At 37.3% G+C, this 14,851-nt stretch overlaps 1 protein-coding gene across 1 annotated transcript; it reads right to left on the bottom strand.

The window, feature by feature from the left end:
• Nucleotides 1–572: 572 nt before the first annotated feature.
• LOC140928601 (galactose-3-O-sulfotransferase 3-like) lies at nucleotides 573–1,742 on the bottom strand (the record flags this gene model as incomplete). Its single annotated transcript, XM_073378378.1, has 1 exon — nucleotides 573–1,742. A coding segment is annotated over one exon (1,170 nt), but the record flags the coding sequence as incomplete, so codon positions are not given.
• Between the last annotated feature and the right edge of the window lie 13,109 nt (nucleotides 1,743–14,851).

Raw genomic sequence — 14,851 nt, 5'->3', positions numbered from 1 at the left:
GTTTATTTGAGTTCGCACTCACACTGCTTTAAAATCTCACGTGACTCCGTAGCGACCAATGACCAATGACGAAACAGAATACCAAAATTAAACGAGGCTTACCTGTAAGGTGAAGTTTGATTTGGGTTCTGTGAGTCATTGGTCGGGAGCGAAGGAGTCATGTGCCCACCCATGTGTTATTCACCCACCCATTCTTGGGTGTAAGTTCTCACATCTGTTAAAGACTGATCTTCCCGGGCTCGTGCGCTTTGTCACATGACTCCTTCGCTCCCGACCAATGACTCACAGAACCCAAATCAAACTTCACCTTACAGGTAAGCCTCGTTTAATTTTGGTATTATACCGGTACTTCTATTTTGACGAGCTGTCAATTTACAAATGAACCGAACCGTGAAATATCAAGGGGCGTTTTCCAGAATCGTGGGGTTTGCCGGCAAGCGTTTCCTCTTCTCCCCACCCCCTTCCACCTATTTTTTTTTTGCTCCCGCTCTAACTTTCGCGCAATGACTCGATTGGAAACGCTTTCTACGCAGGCTATGCTGGGCCCATCTCAACTAATTACCATGTATAGTTTACACGGGTACATACTGCAAATCTTTTGCATTGTCAAAATGAATTGAGTCATCAATTCTGGTCTGTTTCTCAACCTCTGACGCCAATTCTCTATCTCGCTTTTTACGCAACTCATCGAGGTAACTGTTTTCCGGTTTAATCAGGTTATCGCAAAAATATTTTAAACTTGAATTCAAATTATTCCTGCTGGAATAACCCTTCACAAATTTTTTTCCCCAAACCCTCTGCATTTTAGTTCCATAATTCGTAAAACACATATTTTCAAGCTTCAATATCCTTTGACGGAAAGCAGACAGGTCTTCGTAAAACCCTAAACCTTCCATTCCTACTTTTCTCCAAAATGTTGCATTGAAATAATTGAATAACAAAACGTCGGCCTTATTCCACCGTTTTATGTTCTCCTGAATTCTGTTACTTAGATAAGTAGCTTTTTCCTTGTCTAGTCGTTCGTTGACCTTGACGTTCAAAATATCATCTATTTCCCAACACAAGAGCCGCTTCAACAATACTAATGATTCGTCAAAGTAATCCATAATCATAACCAAATCAAACTCGCTGTTTAAAAAGTTAATATAATTGTTAATAGCTGTAAAGTTTTGAAAATATCTCAAGCTTAAACCTAAATCAAACATCATTGGGTTTCTTACCGATAAACTTTTGACGACAAATTTGAATTTACCAGAAGTGTAAAAATACGGTCTTCGTAAGAATTTTTCCAGTGAAACGACGGGATCATTTCCTAGGCCAAACTTTTTTCCCAGTTCGTAATAGTTGAAGGTAGATTCAAAATTATCCACCGGATTTCTAAGAATTGTGACGTACTTGCTAGTATCTGGAGGAAATAGCCAGTTCAACGGTTTCTTGTTAAATCTTGTATGGCTGCATAAAATGTTGGGCTGTCTGTGAAATGGAAGGGTGTTAAATGTCGTAAATCTTTGTGGCCAGTTAAGATCACTTGCCCCAAGGACAAATGTAAGATTCTTCCTGTCTCCGTAGCGAAAGAGAATGTTGGCAACAGTGCTGGAACCAGTTTTGTGCGTCTTAAGGAACATGATGTGATCAGAAGGAAGACATCTTGACGTTAAATGGAGGTCATTCTTATGCCTGTAGAAATTATTGATAAGAAACAGACGAACAACAGATATTCTAGTACGAAGATGCTCTCCATTTCATTAATCAATTATTAATTAATTGATTGTAATAGGACTTTAAGTCTTACCATCCATATGTAATCAAGCTGGTATTTTCAAATGGATCTAATTACTCTCCCAATTCAATTGTACCTCACTCTGACAGGCCGAGCTTCCACACGTACCCGGGGATATTTTTGAAAAAAAAGAGGTTTTTCTGTTTGAGGGTTCCGTCGAGACATGGATCGCGTTTAGGGAAACCCAAAAAAGCAGGTTCTCAAACATAAAGATTTTGACAACATCCATGTAAATGGGTAAAAAGATATTTTCTAATACGTTGATGTCAGATTACACAGTGCACACTCTGTGAGGGACCCTATCGTATTTTCACCGTTTTTACGTTTTCGGGCGTATGGCGCAAAACGAGTCGGGATATTTTTGAAGCCGCATATTTTTTTTTAAACAAATCGGCATTTCGTCCACACAAAACCAGTGAATCTGCTCACTGAAACCGCATCTTTTTTAAATTGCTCTCCAGAGTTGTTTAAGGCCCTGGCCATACGAGTCACAGTAGAAATTTGCGGTTTCAAAAATGTTCGTATTAGTTTTAACGGGGTCTCAGTCTAATAGCCCATGTTCGATATATTAAAATTCTAACATGTATCCGAGGCTTTCTGGTCATTTTTCTATATTTGGTCTTCTTTTTGCTCAAGTCTGTAGAAGACACAAGTGTAATAAAGGTCCCATCTGTAATAACATTTGGGCCCAAGTGTAATAAAGGTCTTATCTGTAATAACGTTTCGAGCCCAAGCGTAATGAAGGTCCTATCTGTAATAAAATTTGGACCCAAGTGTAAGTGTAAGTCTCATCTGTTATGACCTTTGGTCCTAGCTGAGATAATAAGAGACATGTCCACAACAGTCTATACATGATTAACTTAACACCACGGGTCATGTGACCAAACGGAACGGGAAAAAAATACCACAGAATCTAGCAATGGCGCTCAGTTTTAAGTTTTCGCAAATTTACAACTGGCTATGAAACGTGCTTTTTAAAAAAGTCATAGCTCCAGAACAAATAAATATGTCATTCGGGTTCGCCTATATGGAATTTCAGGCTAAAGAGTTTTCAACCCAGTGGAATCTGTATTCCCCTCTGTCTTCTTATCATTTTCAGTATTTCACTCACGACTGAATTTTGTTGATAGGATTTCATGACCGTCAGTACTTGTACTGAAAAGGACTACCTTTAATTTGACCTTGGTTTCTTACACCTTAGTTAGAAAGCATATGCCGTCGCTAAATAGAAATTATATGGCTTAAAAAAAAATTGCCAGAATTTCCTTAAATCGATGATCGAACGAATAAAGATAACATAAGAATTTTAACATTATAACAACAAAAATCACTCTCGTAAGAGTGCAGTAAAGCAGTACTGAGCACAAATTTTCTTTGGTTAATAATTCTAAGTTGCAATGGTTTTATTTTTCAATGGTCAGTGCCGTTTAGCCAATACTTTTCTGGCCAAACTACTAGGTGTAAAATTCAGTTTGACAGTGACGTGAAAGCCGCGAAAGATAAAATTTAATGGCAGGGGTTGGTCTCCCCATGGTCACGTGATTTTACACTTTTTACCTCTTATCGAACATAATTCGTTGTGAGTATATTACCGATTTGAGTATAAAGGTAACTTTTACAAAAACGGTCTTTATTACACTTGAGTCCAAATGTTATTACAGATAAGACCTTTATTACGCTTGGGTTCAAAATGTTATTACGGATGGGACTTTTATTACGCTTGGGTCCAAATGTTTTTACAGAAGGGACCTTTATTACACTTGGGTCCAGTTATTACACTTGTGCCTTCTACGAGTCTCTTCTGGGAATTGGGAGACAGTAGAGTTCTGAAAAGTTCGCAAATTGGACCCCAAGGCCTAGGATTCATGTTAGAACTTTAATATCATGAACGTGGGCTATTTTCACTACTTACAAACAAAACATCAACTCTGCATGTGCACACTCTTGGGAAATGTCCCCAAGATGACGTCATTACACTACCACGACGTCCAACCTCCGTTTTATAGAGGAAGTGAAAACACCTAAACAATTTTATTTTATTCTTTTTTTTCTCCTTTTCCTGAACTCTAGATGCAGTCCTTAAATTATCTCCAACAATGAAACACCGTTTCGACGAATCGCGGGTAATGTTAGAACTTGCTAAATCTGTCAATGAAAGTAGAATCTCTGTCCTGAAGTTTTTTTAGGAAGTAAAGACGAGCCTGAAGCCGTGTTTTAAAATTTTATAGGACAATAACCGCGCCGGAAAGAAAAACAATCCTTCAGATCAATATTCTTTAATGAATTCTACTCTCTACCACAAAACTAAAGGCAGAAGAAAATCATGGAAGTAGTGTTTTGCCTATTATGTGTGCAAGCCGCGTGGCACTCGTAAAAAGCGAAACAAAGTGGAAAGTTGAAAAGAACATTGTCTTATGTTTTGTTTACCTTACTTTAGTGGGATTCATCCAACAGAGATGCGTCAAATCCATATGGAATAGGTACACAGAAAATAAAGTGGCTAGTGACAAAAGACATAGAATGCCTACTAATTTGCCGTGACTGGAGACCATCTTTCTTGGCATTTTCCGTTGTTCCTGCTCTCAACCAAAGCCAGTCACACTGCTGAAAAAACATGCAGAGCTCCCTGAATGGTGGATAACAGAGTGGTTACGATCCCCCGAGAAGGTATAAGGAGACAATTGCCGGGCGCGTAAATATGTGCTATAACCTAAAGTCAACCCTTTACCGTTTTGAATAGAACTTTAATTGTCCAGTGCAGAAGCTGTTTCCGCTGACGCCCTTGCTGAAAGTTTTTTCTTTGTTCCTCCACCGTTTTCCGTTTTATAGTTTGTCCTCCGTTCCTTTCCTTACAACCAAGGAAAACTAGCTAGTCTCTATGTAATCTGACTGAAATTTACGTGCTTGATTTCATTTGAAGGCACACTCCTTCGTGCGTTTATAGTGTAGTTTTGAAATAGGTTAATTCTAATCGTTAGCTATGTTTTGAAAAATATCAGAGCTTTTGCGCTGGCACGAAAACCGCACCAGATAGGGTTTAGTTCACACAAAAGAAAGGTGATTTCGGCACGCCAACCTCTAAAGTGGAGAGTCACATATCGGACTAGTGGGTGTTCATACTTAACTGGATACTTTTTGTGTCGTCGCAAAAAGCTTCTCAGTATGGTGTGGAAATAGCCTTAATTTGGTCCTCATCGCCATTATTCAATAAATAAAATGACGAGTCAAACTTTTTAGAGAGAGTGCAGTTAAACATTGGAACAAGTCCCGTTAAAATCGCATCCTTGGATAGCGAAAAGCATGATCTTTCCCTCAAAACTGTGATATATATCCTGTGAAAGCTGGAGGGAGGTAATGAAATGAAAAATCAAAGCTTATGTAGACCTTGCATTTTGAATTAAGTGAAACGACTGCCGCCAAAACTTGCTGCTATGTACAGCACATCTTTCGGTAATTATATTTGAAAAAATCAGTGAATGTGATTAGTAATGATTTTTTTAGCTGAAGGCGAAATTAGAAAACACATTTTCAAGAAAACTGCGTCCCGCCAGTAAAACATTATGCCTAATAAATGTTTTCGATTGATCCTTGACGTCATTTGCCTTTTGTAACTATACAGTGTTTCGTTGCCAAATTATTTGGTATACAATATTCTGCAATATAAATTTATTTGTGTTTCAGGACAAACAAATGGGAAGATTAATCACTTAACATCTACTAGAACTAACGCACTTACTCATTTGTTAGAGGAGACGCTTATAATCCAAATTCTCAAGGGATAAAACACTCAACTCTAGACGGCAAGCTTTTGGACAATTTCGTTGTCTTTACACAACTAAACAATACTTTCTTAATTATCAATGATTTTTGAAAAGTGGAGATCGGCTTGAATTTCAAATTAGCAGCTGGGAAAACATGTCAATCATGGCTCTTATGTCTCGGGGCAATCAAGCGCAAACCATTTGAGAGTTGAATTTAAAGGGACTTTCTTTCAGTGGACTTCTGCTCCAAAGATTTTGCAAGCATTTGGTGTAAGTGATATCACCACATGCGGAATACCTTAGATTTAAGGCCCTCAACAATCTTGGTCCATATTACATAAGATCTATGTTAACAATGTCTAATGACATTCATAATGTGAGTGCGAGAAACGCAAAGCATAATTGATTACTCCAGAAAATACCAAAAGCTCTGCCTTTGCAACGTTGATAAGTATGAAGCAAGGAGAGAAAACGCAAAAAATTGTGGCTAAATACGTATATGATCGCTTCTATCCATCTATCCATCTATCCATCTATCTATCTATGAATGTCTCGCGAAAGAGACAGACGCGTTAAATATAACCTTGTTTAATAGTTGTATAAATTTTACAAATGTACACCTCCGTAATTATTGCACGAAAATCTTTGTTATCGTTGTAAACACATGTGTCTGTAGGCGCCCTGTTGATAATAAAGCACTTATCCTATCCTAACATACCATAATGCTCTTTGTTTGTCACCCCAAAATTTTGCACACGCATTGTCTTCAGTTTCTCTTGAGAGTTAAAATGGCCGCAAGAGAAACTGAAAAAAGTGCTTATGCAAATTTTGGGGTGACGAACAAAGAGCACTATGGTATGTTATGGTAGTTTCTAAAGTGGGCAAATCGATACTCTCAAAAGATAGGACTAGAATTGCCGAAACTGCTTTCAAGTTTTCACCAGCTAGAAGCTGGAATGAACTCCCAACACATTACAAAGAAGCACACTCGACTAGTACATTTTCGCTGAAACTTAAAACGTACCTGACATGAACATAATAATTGTAAGCATTCTTTGTAAATAGGACTTTTTAGGATATATATTAAATTTCAATTTTTTTGACGTTTTATTTTTTTGCTGAGGGCCATGCGTATATTATCTGTGGATATCAACTGAAACCCTCATTTAAGTATCTATCTTTATTATATACATACTGAGAAATACTCACCAAAAAGCTATGTCGTAAAATTTCGTACGCAAATTAGTTCTAGCCAATCAGAGGAGCAAACGATGGTTTTCACGCGTGAAAAAAATAATACGTCCAATCAGAATCGCGAACGATGTTTTTTCACGTGTGAGAAAAAAGACACGTCCAATCAGAAGCCACAGAGGTGTGTGAGTTTCACGTCAAAATTCCCGCCTTTTGTTGCAGCTTGCAGCGTTGCTTCGCACACATTTAACGAGAAAAGTTTTACTCAAAGAGTTTTTCTCGCTAAAAAAAAGTGAAAAACATTTCGGAAATGGAGTGGAATAGTTTCGTTTGTTTCACTGTCGATAAAGAAAACGGTAGAGAGCCGGCGAAACAACAGCGGAAAGGGATAAACAAAACGAGACGTAAGCTTTTGTTGTGCTTTTTGTCGGATCTACTTTGCCTTTCATTTAAGCTTGAGCTTATATTGAAACCGTTCATTTTACTTAAATTTACTCATTTTTAATTGTGCATTGAGAACAAACAGTTAAGATTACTTAGAGTTCTTGGATAACCTCATATCCTCACCGTCATTTATGTTTTTAACAAACGTTTTTACTAAAAAGCTGATACTTCGTTTTCGTTGTCATTTTGCGGTAAGTGTGTAGCGGCAAATTTTAGCATTTTTGAAAGATTTAAAATAAAAAGGCCGCCAAAATGATGAATGTCTCAGTATGTAGATAATAAACATAATACCACATGGAAAGTGCTTTGCACGGTATTTACGCACTCGTTGTTTTTGTACCAGAAATCTCACTCGTTCGCTGCGCTCACTCGTTCGATTTCTGATACGTGAACAATTCGTGCGTAAATACCGTACGCCAGCAGTTTCCATGAAGTATTCTCTATATCTATCTATCTCTCTCTCTCTATCTATCTCTCTCTCTATCTATCTATCTATCTATCTATCTATCTATCTATCTATCTATCTATCTATCTATCTATCTATCTATCTATCTGTCTGTCTGTCTGTCTCTCTGTCTGTCTGTCTGTCTGTCTGTCTATCTATCTATCTATCTACGTGTATCTATCTATCTTTAGTATATACACACTAAGTGATCTTGATGATTTAAGCAATCTGATTGGTTCGGTATCTCGGACTATTCAACAATATTCACCTCCTAGCGAGTGGATAATGTGTGAGCTCGGTGTTTTTCCCATTTTTTTAGAGAAAGATCTTTTAAAAGTCGACAAAACCCTAGGGCTGACTTTTCTTAAGGCAAGAAAAGACTTGGAAGAATTCAATACGGCGTCTTTCAATTACTGTAGCTGAGTTTTGTGCTCGATGGATTGTTTACAACTCCCGTGTATTCGCGTAGAAGAAGCCGTTTCGTGAAAAACTCAGCGTTTTCTAACAAGAAAATTTTGGCTCAAAAATCGAAGTTAATTTATGACAAATTCAAAAGGAAATGTTTGCAGAAATTCTACTTTTCAAGTAAACAGGAAGCAAGCAACCGAGCCGCCATTTTTGTCAGCACTTCAAGCGAAGAACTACACAACAAACCCTTTTGGCTATAAACTTGGCGAGTCAACAGAAAACAACAAAGCTCTACTTTTCTTCTCTGGTAAGGAAACAGTTCAAACTTTTAGCGGTTCCATTTAAGCCATTGCGTTGTTGTTTGCGAAATGATAAACTTGTGAATTGCCGTGTTTGAAAATTCTTTAAAGATCTATTTTTAAACTTACGCGTAATTTGATCTGTCAATCAAATCGTACTTTTTAATGGTTTCCTCTCTGATTTTGTTGAGATCACTTCGTGTGTATATACTAAAACAAAATTCCTTTTTATCTCGGTGAATAGTGGCTTTGGGAATATTTTGGTAAATTTTCGGTAAATATTTTGCCTCGATTTCAAAGAACAATTTTTAAATCTATCTATCTATCTATCTACCTATCTATCTATCAATCACTATCTATCTATAACTAAAACGTGACTACAAGAATTAGAAATCTAATCAATAAAATACAGTAAACAAGTTCTCTCGTATTTTGGGGTACTTATTAGCATTTTAGGCTGAGTAGGTTCTCAATTAAGTTTTTAATATTTATGAAGGAGATAATAGATTGTTGATTACCAGAAAAATAAATAAAGTTAGGTTAGGTCCTTAAATATACCTTATTTTCAAAACTGTATTATTATAACCCTAATAAAACTGATTACAGAATTTGTATCGAATTGTGTACAATATGTTCTTGTAAAACTTAAATTTACAATCTCAAAGTTACACCTCTGGTTAAAGTACTTATCATAATTTAACTGTAACCCAAATATAAGAACCGGCTTGAAATTGCTAGGCTAAAAAAATATTTCATTTGATGACAATCTGTTCAATCTAATTAGATACTAAATTTTCAAGTAATTGAATAGAGCGTTTCTGTTCTCCTGGTAATGATAGTAAAATTCTTATAGAGCGCAGATACATAATCTCAGCGCGCTTTAGAAATGTAAGAAATAAAACATAAGAAATATGCAAAGTAAATTGAAATTAACTGAATGAAAATGTTTTGAGCTTTCTTTTAAAGAGAAACAAAGTTTGTGCATTTTTCATGTCTACTGGCAAGGACCCCTGGCTACAGAACGAAGATTTCTGTTGGTGTGGTGAGCCTGCAGTAGATCACAAACGTAGGACGGGGCCGTTCCATTCAGTGCCTTGTAGGTTATGGTTATAATCTTAAATTCAATCCTTTTGGTAACAGGGAGCCAGTGCAGTTTACGCAGCACCCGAGAAATATGCTGAAATTTTGGAGCCTTTGCAGTAATTCTAGCGGCGGCATTTAGAGTATGTTGCAATTTATCTAGCTGCTTTTTCAAGAATCCAAATACAGCAATTTTCAATTTTACTTGTTACAAAGGTGTGGACAAGATTTTCTGCAGTGGGTTGATCTAAGTAATTTGTAATGTTTTTAATACTAGGTATACGACAATATTACGACACCAAGATCGCATACTGCAGATTCCAATTTGATAGTATTAGCACCAATATTTATGGAAGAGATGGGGTATACCCTCCAAGTTAGCAACATACATGGAAAAAGGACAGGTCCTAAGACTGACCCTCGTGGAACGCCAAAACGCAGCTTACTATCCACTGAGACAGCAGATCTTATGTGGACTGATTGTTTCCGGTCCACTAGATACGAAGCAAGCCATTTAAGAGCCAAATCTCTGGTGTAACCTATTCAATAACACTTGATGATAGATTGTGTCAAACGCCGCAGACAAGTCAAGGATGGTATCTTCATGTTTATCAATGACTTGCAAGAAGTCATAAGTGATACGTAGTAAGGCTGTCTCAGCATGGTAAGCGGAGCATACAGTTAAAATGTGATATTCGCCCTCCATTTCTACCTTGCGAATTCGACATATCCTTTCTTTAATTTTTTAAGTCTGGCCAGCCGTCTTCTAATTCATTTCACTTATCCAGTTTTGTAATTCGATGTCCTTAAACCTTTGCCTTATTGTGTCTACAATTTCCAAATCCATATAGTGTGCTTTTATCCAAAGTTGTCCTAGCCCTATCTTGTCTAACGAGCTTCTGACCGTTTTGCTCCAGAAAGCCTTCTTTTTGTCCTTTTCATAGCATCGTATGCTATTGGCGAGAGTATATTTTCTTTTATGATTAGAGTTATTCAGAACTTAAAGATCGTACAATTGTCTTCAATTTTCATTGGGAGCCACGCAGTTATGAGCCCATCTACCTGTAAACAAAAAAAACGTCGGATTATAAGCCCCCGGGATATAAGCCCGCCTCTAGCTTGTATTGAAATGAATTCAATTTCTAAAATCTTTGCGCGATCTAGCTTAGCCCAAAGACGCTTAGCGATAGCAATGGACTTAAGCAATTGCTCTGTGATTTTAAGCGATAGCGACTGGTCTTTAAGCGATAGCCCCAACATTATATTTTTGACACGCGATTAATTAGCAATAGCCCTGAGATTTTAAGCGACAGAACTCTGTATTTATTGATGGCCCTGAGATTTTAGCGGTAAAAATTGCAACTTTAGACACAAATAACGCGTCATAAAACACGACAGCTTCTTTTGTGAGTCGGGATTATTGTGTTTCTTAATAGCGCACAGGATATTTTGTGAAAACAGGCTTTTGCCTTCACAAATAAAGAACGGACGGATCGGGAAAACACTACTCTTGGAAAGGCCTTTTCCTGGGGACACTCGCTGGCTGCGGGAAGGCACGGAATCTCTTACACCTGCTGAATACCCTTGAGACAATGATTACAATGGAACTTGGCTCCAATGTAGAAGTTTAATCCAAGACCATATTGCGTGTACAGTCAAAACATAACCAACCAAAACGTAACCAAGACTAGATGGACCTGGATGTAAGCGAAGAAGCTCCTTCAAATGATTCGTATTTAAGCCTAGGCTAGAGAGGCGATACAGATTACATCACAACTCAACGAGTCAAATTACAGAGCACAACAATCATTTCTAAAAGACAATTGGTGGAAACCTAAGCTTGTTTTGAAACATTATTACTTCCACAAGCTACACAGCTGGAAAACGGCTTCTTACAGGTTGATTACAGCTTGAAGACTAGATAAAGTTATGACTTGACAAATAAGTTTACGCTCAATAAATCAACAGGTTGTTTACGGCTTAAAGAAGTTAAGACTAATGAATAAAGGATTTCTACATTGGCTTTTCATATTTTTATCAGCGAAAGCAAAATAACTAAACAACAATAAATCCTCTCGTCACGATTTAAAGTGTTTCTATGAAAAGAAGAAAAAGATTTCTATGAAGCTCATCAATTTATTATGCATGCAGCAATCTTAAATTATTTCACACCGGTAATTTATGGCGGAGCCCCATTGCTATACAAGTTGGAAACTAAAAGCGAAAAAAATAGTTATGACGTCAGCGTACTACCGTCCGCGCGTACAGACAGTAGAGGAAGTGGGCTGGGTCGGCGACATAACCTGTGCAATAATTCCTCCTTCAAGCCTACGACCGTGATCAGCTTGAATATATTTTTTACCACATAGAACTTTCAAGTGGAGAATTATTGATTAACTTTAGGTCTGTTGGTATGATATTTTCCTTTTCCTTATATCATCTAACCCTCCTTTTCAGCGTTAATTTGTAATTTGACTCAATGCCAAGATGGCGTAAAAAATGTTATGAATAAAAATTTCCGGGCATTTAAAAATGCTTTAACAACCTAGACACACGAAAAGAATACATCGAGAAGGTTTTTGAACAGGTATTTTGTACACAAATTTAGAAAATTGTAAATTTTAGCCAAAGTTTATGCTCTGAACGTTCCAGTGCGTGAAGCTCTCGATACGATAAATAAGTCAAAAACCCACTATAGTGAGCGTATTAAATTTTTGGACAAAACGCGCGTGAAATTGTTCCCTAATTTCACCCGTCACCATTTTATTACACATACTTGTTATCAATATACAGACGGAAGGTTCGTTTTTTAGGTTTGGTTAAATCTATATATTAACCTTGCCAACTCTAAAAATTGATACCATCTAGGTCAAAGGTTAGTGACAGAAATCGTCCACAAGCGTTAATAGTGCTTAAGTCTTTTCCCTCTGTAAATTTTTATGCCAAATAATTAACTACATCATATACAGAGGCAGAACGGGGATCAATGTGTTTTTGATCACCAGCTACACCACAAACGCCAGGATGGCTCATAGGAACCAGAGGAACCTATGCGGGTGGTTCGCCAAAATTGCCCATTGTTCACCCAGAGGCAGAACTGGGAAAAACTAGACCACTGGATGACCCAAAGAACAATCTAGGTATTGCATTTCCTTTGGATTAGCCGGAAGAATAACTGGTAGTTTTTTCGTTTTCGTCGAAAACAAAGGCCTTGGCAAGTGCCTTATCTTGCGGATTGAGCGAGTGCTTTACGCAATCAATCATCACTTCCACGTGGGAAGCGGCTAGTGCCGAGTTTTTTGTTCTGTTGACTATGAATTTGCTTTTGATTTCGTGTGAAGCAATAAAGGTAATAGCGCTTTCTCCTGTTACTGAAAATAGGTTTTGCTACCTTAGACCCCCCGCGTGACTCAGACAAACTTTGCATTCTACACCAAGGCTTTGTATGGGAAGGATACGTTTCCGACATGAAAATTGTTCATAAAATTCGCAGTGAGCGTTTTTAAAACGTTTTTTGAACGTAATTCCAATATATAAAAGGCACTACTGCTATTGGGAGCAAAACCTGGTCCAGTAACTCAAATAAATGGCTAAAATCAGAAAACAAAGCGACTCGATCAGAAAAGGCTACTGAAATCGGATCCCTAGCTCTGTGTCTTAGGCAGAAAGCACCGCTATGCACTGAAACATGACATACACATTATTGGCTGTGTAATACTCTAAAACCGAAATTGCTAAAGAGAAAATCGAGTTTGGATGTTCTTCTCGCAAGCCTGTGACAGAATAGTATCTAAGGTGAAAAGCACACCAACATTAGCACAAACGAGAAATTGTATAACTTTGTTCTGTGTCTTCTGTTGTTGTGCGGCAGGTAGACCATATGAATCCAGGACGGACACTTTAGTACTTTATATCCTGTAGTACCAAGTAGCGTAACATAAGCACTCGAAAAAAAAATTGAGCAACCTTTGCCTGTAAATTAACCAAATGCACCGTTTCACGCACAGCTATGAAGCCCTGCTCTCCACACATTTTAACATAATTTTACCCACAGCATTAAGACGCCGCATGGGAAATAAAACCACTCATCTGTACAGTTTTTTTAAAGGTTTAACGCGTTCTTGGCACGCGTTGATTATTTTCGGGATATTTATTATCGAAACCAAGATGGATTTTGTTTCCTTTAACGATAAACATCTTCAAAGATGACGAAAATTTGTTGCCGAACCTGACTTTCCCATACCAAACTCTTACACTGGTCAGGTTTAATGTCTGAGTCACAGCAGGAAACAGAATATTGTGACGTCATTAGTAGAAAGCGCTATTGTTATATTTATGCGGCATTTATGACGGGTAATTTTTATGTAGTGTGCTCATCGGTTAATTGCACGTGGCAGTGACCAACTCGAAATGCTAAGCTGCTTCGGTCACTGGTCAAAAATTTACTTTCTTTGTTATTTGGAACACTTTTACCGTGGTTTAAGACCCTTTTGCCACAGGAAATTAATTTGGTGTGGAACCTAAGACCAGACCTTTCTAAGATAAACTACCTTGGAAAATATTCATGGATACGTCAAAGAGAACAGAGAAACCGCCCAAGACATTAAAGAAACCCAGTGAGCATGCTCCATTTGACACCAACGTGAAACCGAAAAGAAAATTGTTCATTGACCGATTTCTTTCGCGCTATTTCGGCAAAGATCAATGATTTTATGTTACTGCGAGGAAAGTGAAAAGAAAATTTTCAGGGGTATTTTTAGCTGGTGTCAAGGGAACGATTTTACGAAAAATCCGCAAACATATGTCCTTTTTCTGGCAGAAATGCGAAATGTGATCCACTACGGGATTGTGTATGTGTAACCAAACACCTATTGTAATATCTATTTATAAATTTGTTAGTAGCGCAAGGTAATAAAAACAATGGATCTGAATCGGAATATGAATTTTTGGCAAAAACAATGCGGTTTCATTGAAAAGTAAAAGACGGACGTAAAAAGCCTACTGATTCTGAAGAGAAATTTCATTTTGCAAAGAAAGATCAGTTTTGTTAAAAAATGAAATACGAACTAAAAAATCAAATTATGTGAAAGTGAAATGTTTTTCTGTTGTACAATCCGGTTTACTGAAAAGTGAAAGACCGACCAGAAGGTCAAATTATCTTTTGAAATTTATTCTTGCGAAGACAATTCGGTTTTGCAGAAAAGTGAAAGATAAACTAAAAAGTAAATAAATAAATAAATAAATTCACCCAATCAGCCATTAGGCGTTTTCTAGACAATATCATATTTCGCTGTCTTTCATCAAGGATGTGTCATTGTCTAACATAAAGAATGATCTATGTTGTAAAAATATGTCCACAGGAAACTACAAATCCGGCTTTCAGTTTGCTGTTGTTGTTGTTTTGTTTTGCTTTCTACTTTGTGGGACTTGAGGCTGTTCAAAA

Source organism: Porites lutea, chromosome 1 (assembly GCF_958299795.1).
Source record: "Porites lutea chromosome 1, jaPorLute2.1, whole genome shotgun sequence".
Taxonomy (NCBI): domain Eukaryota; kingdom Metazoa; phylum Cnidaria; class Anthozoa; order Scleractinia; family Poritidae; genus Porites; species Porites lutea.
Note: the sequence above shows the minus strand (reverse complement) of the source record. Positions and strands in the feature narration are given on the sequence as shown.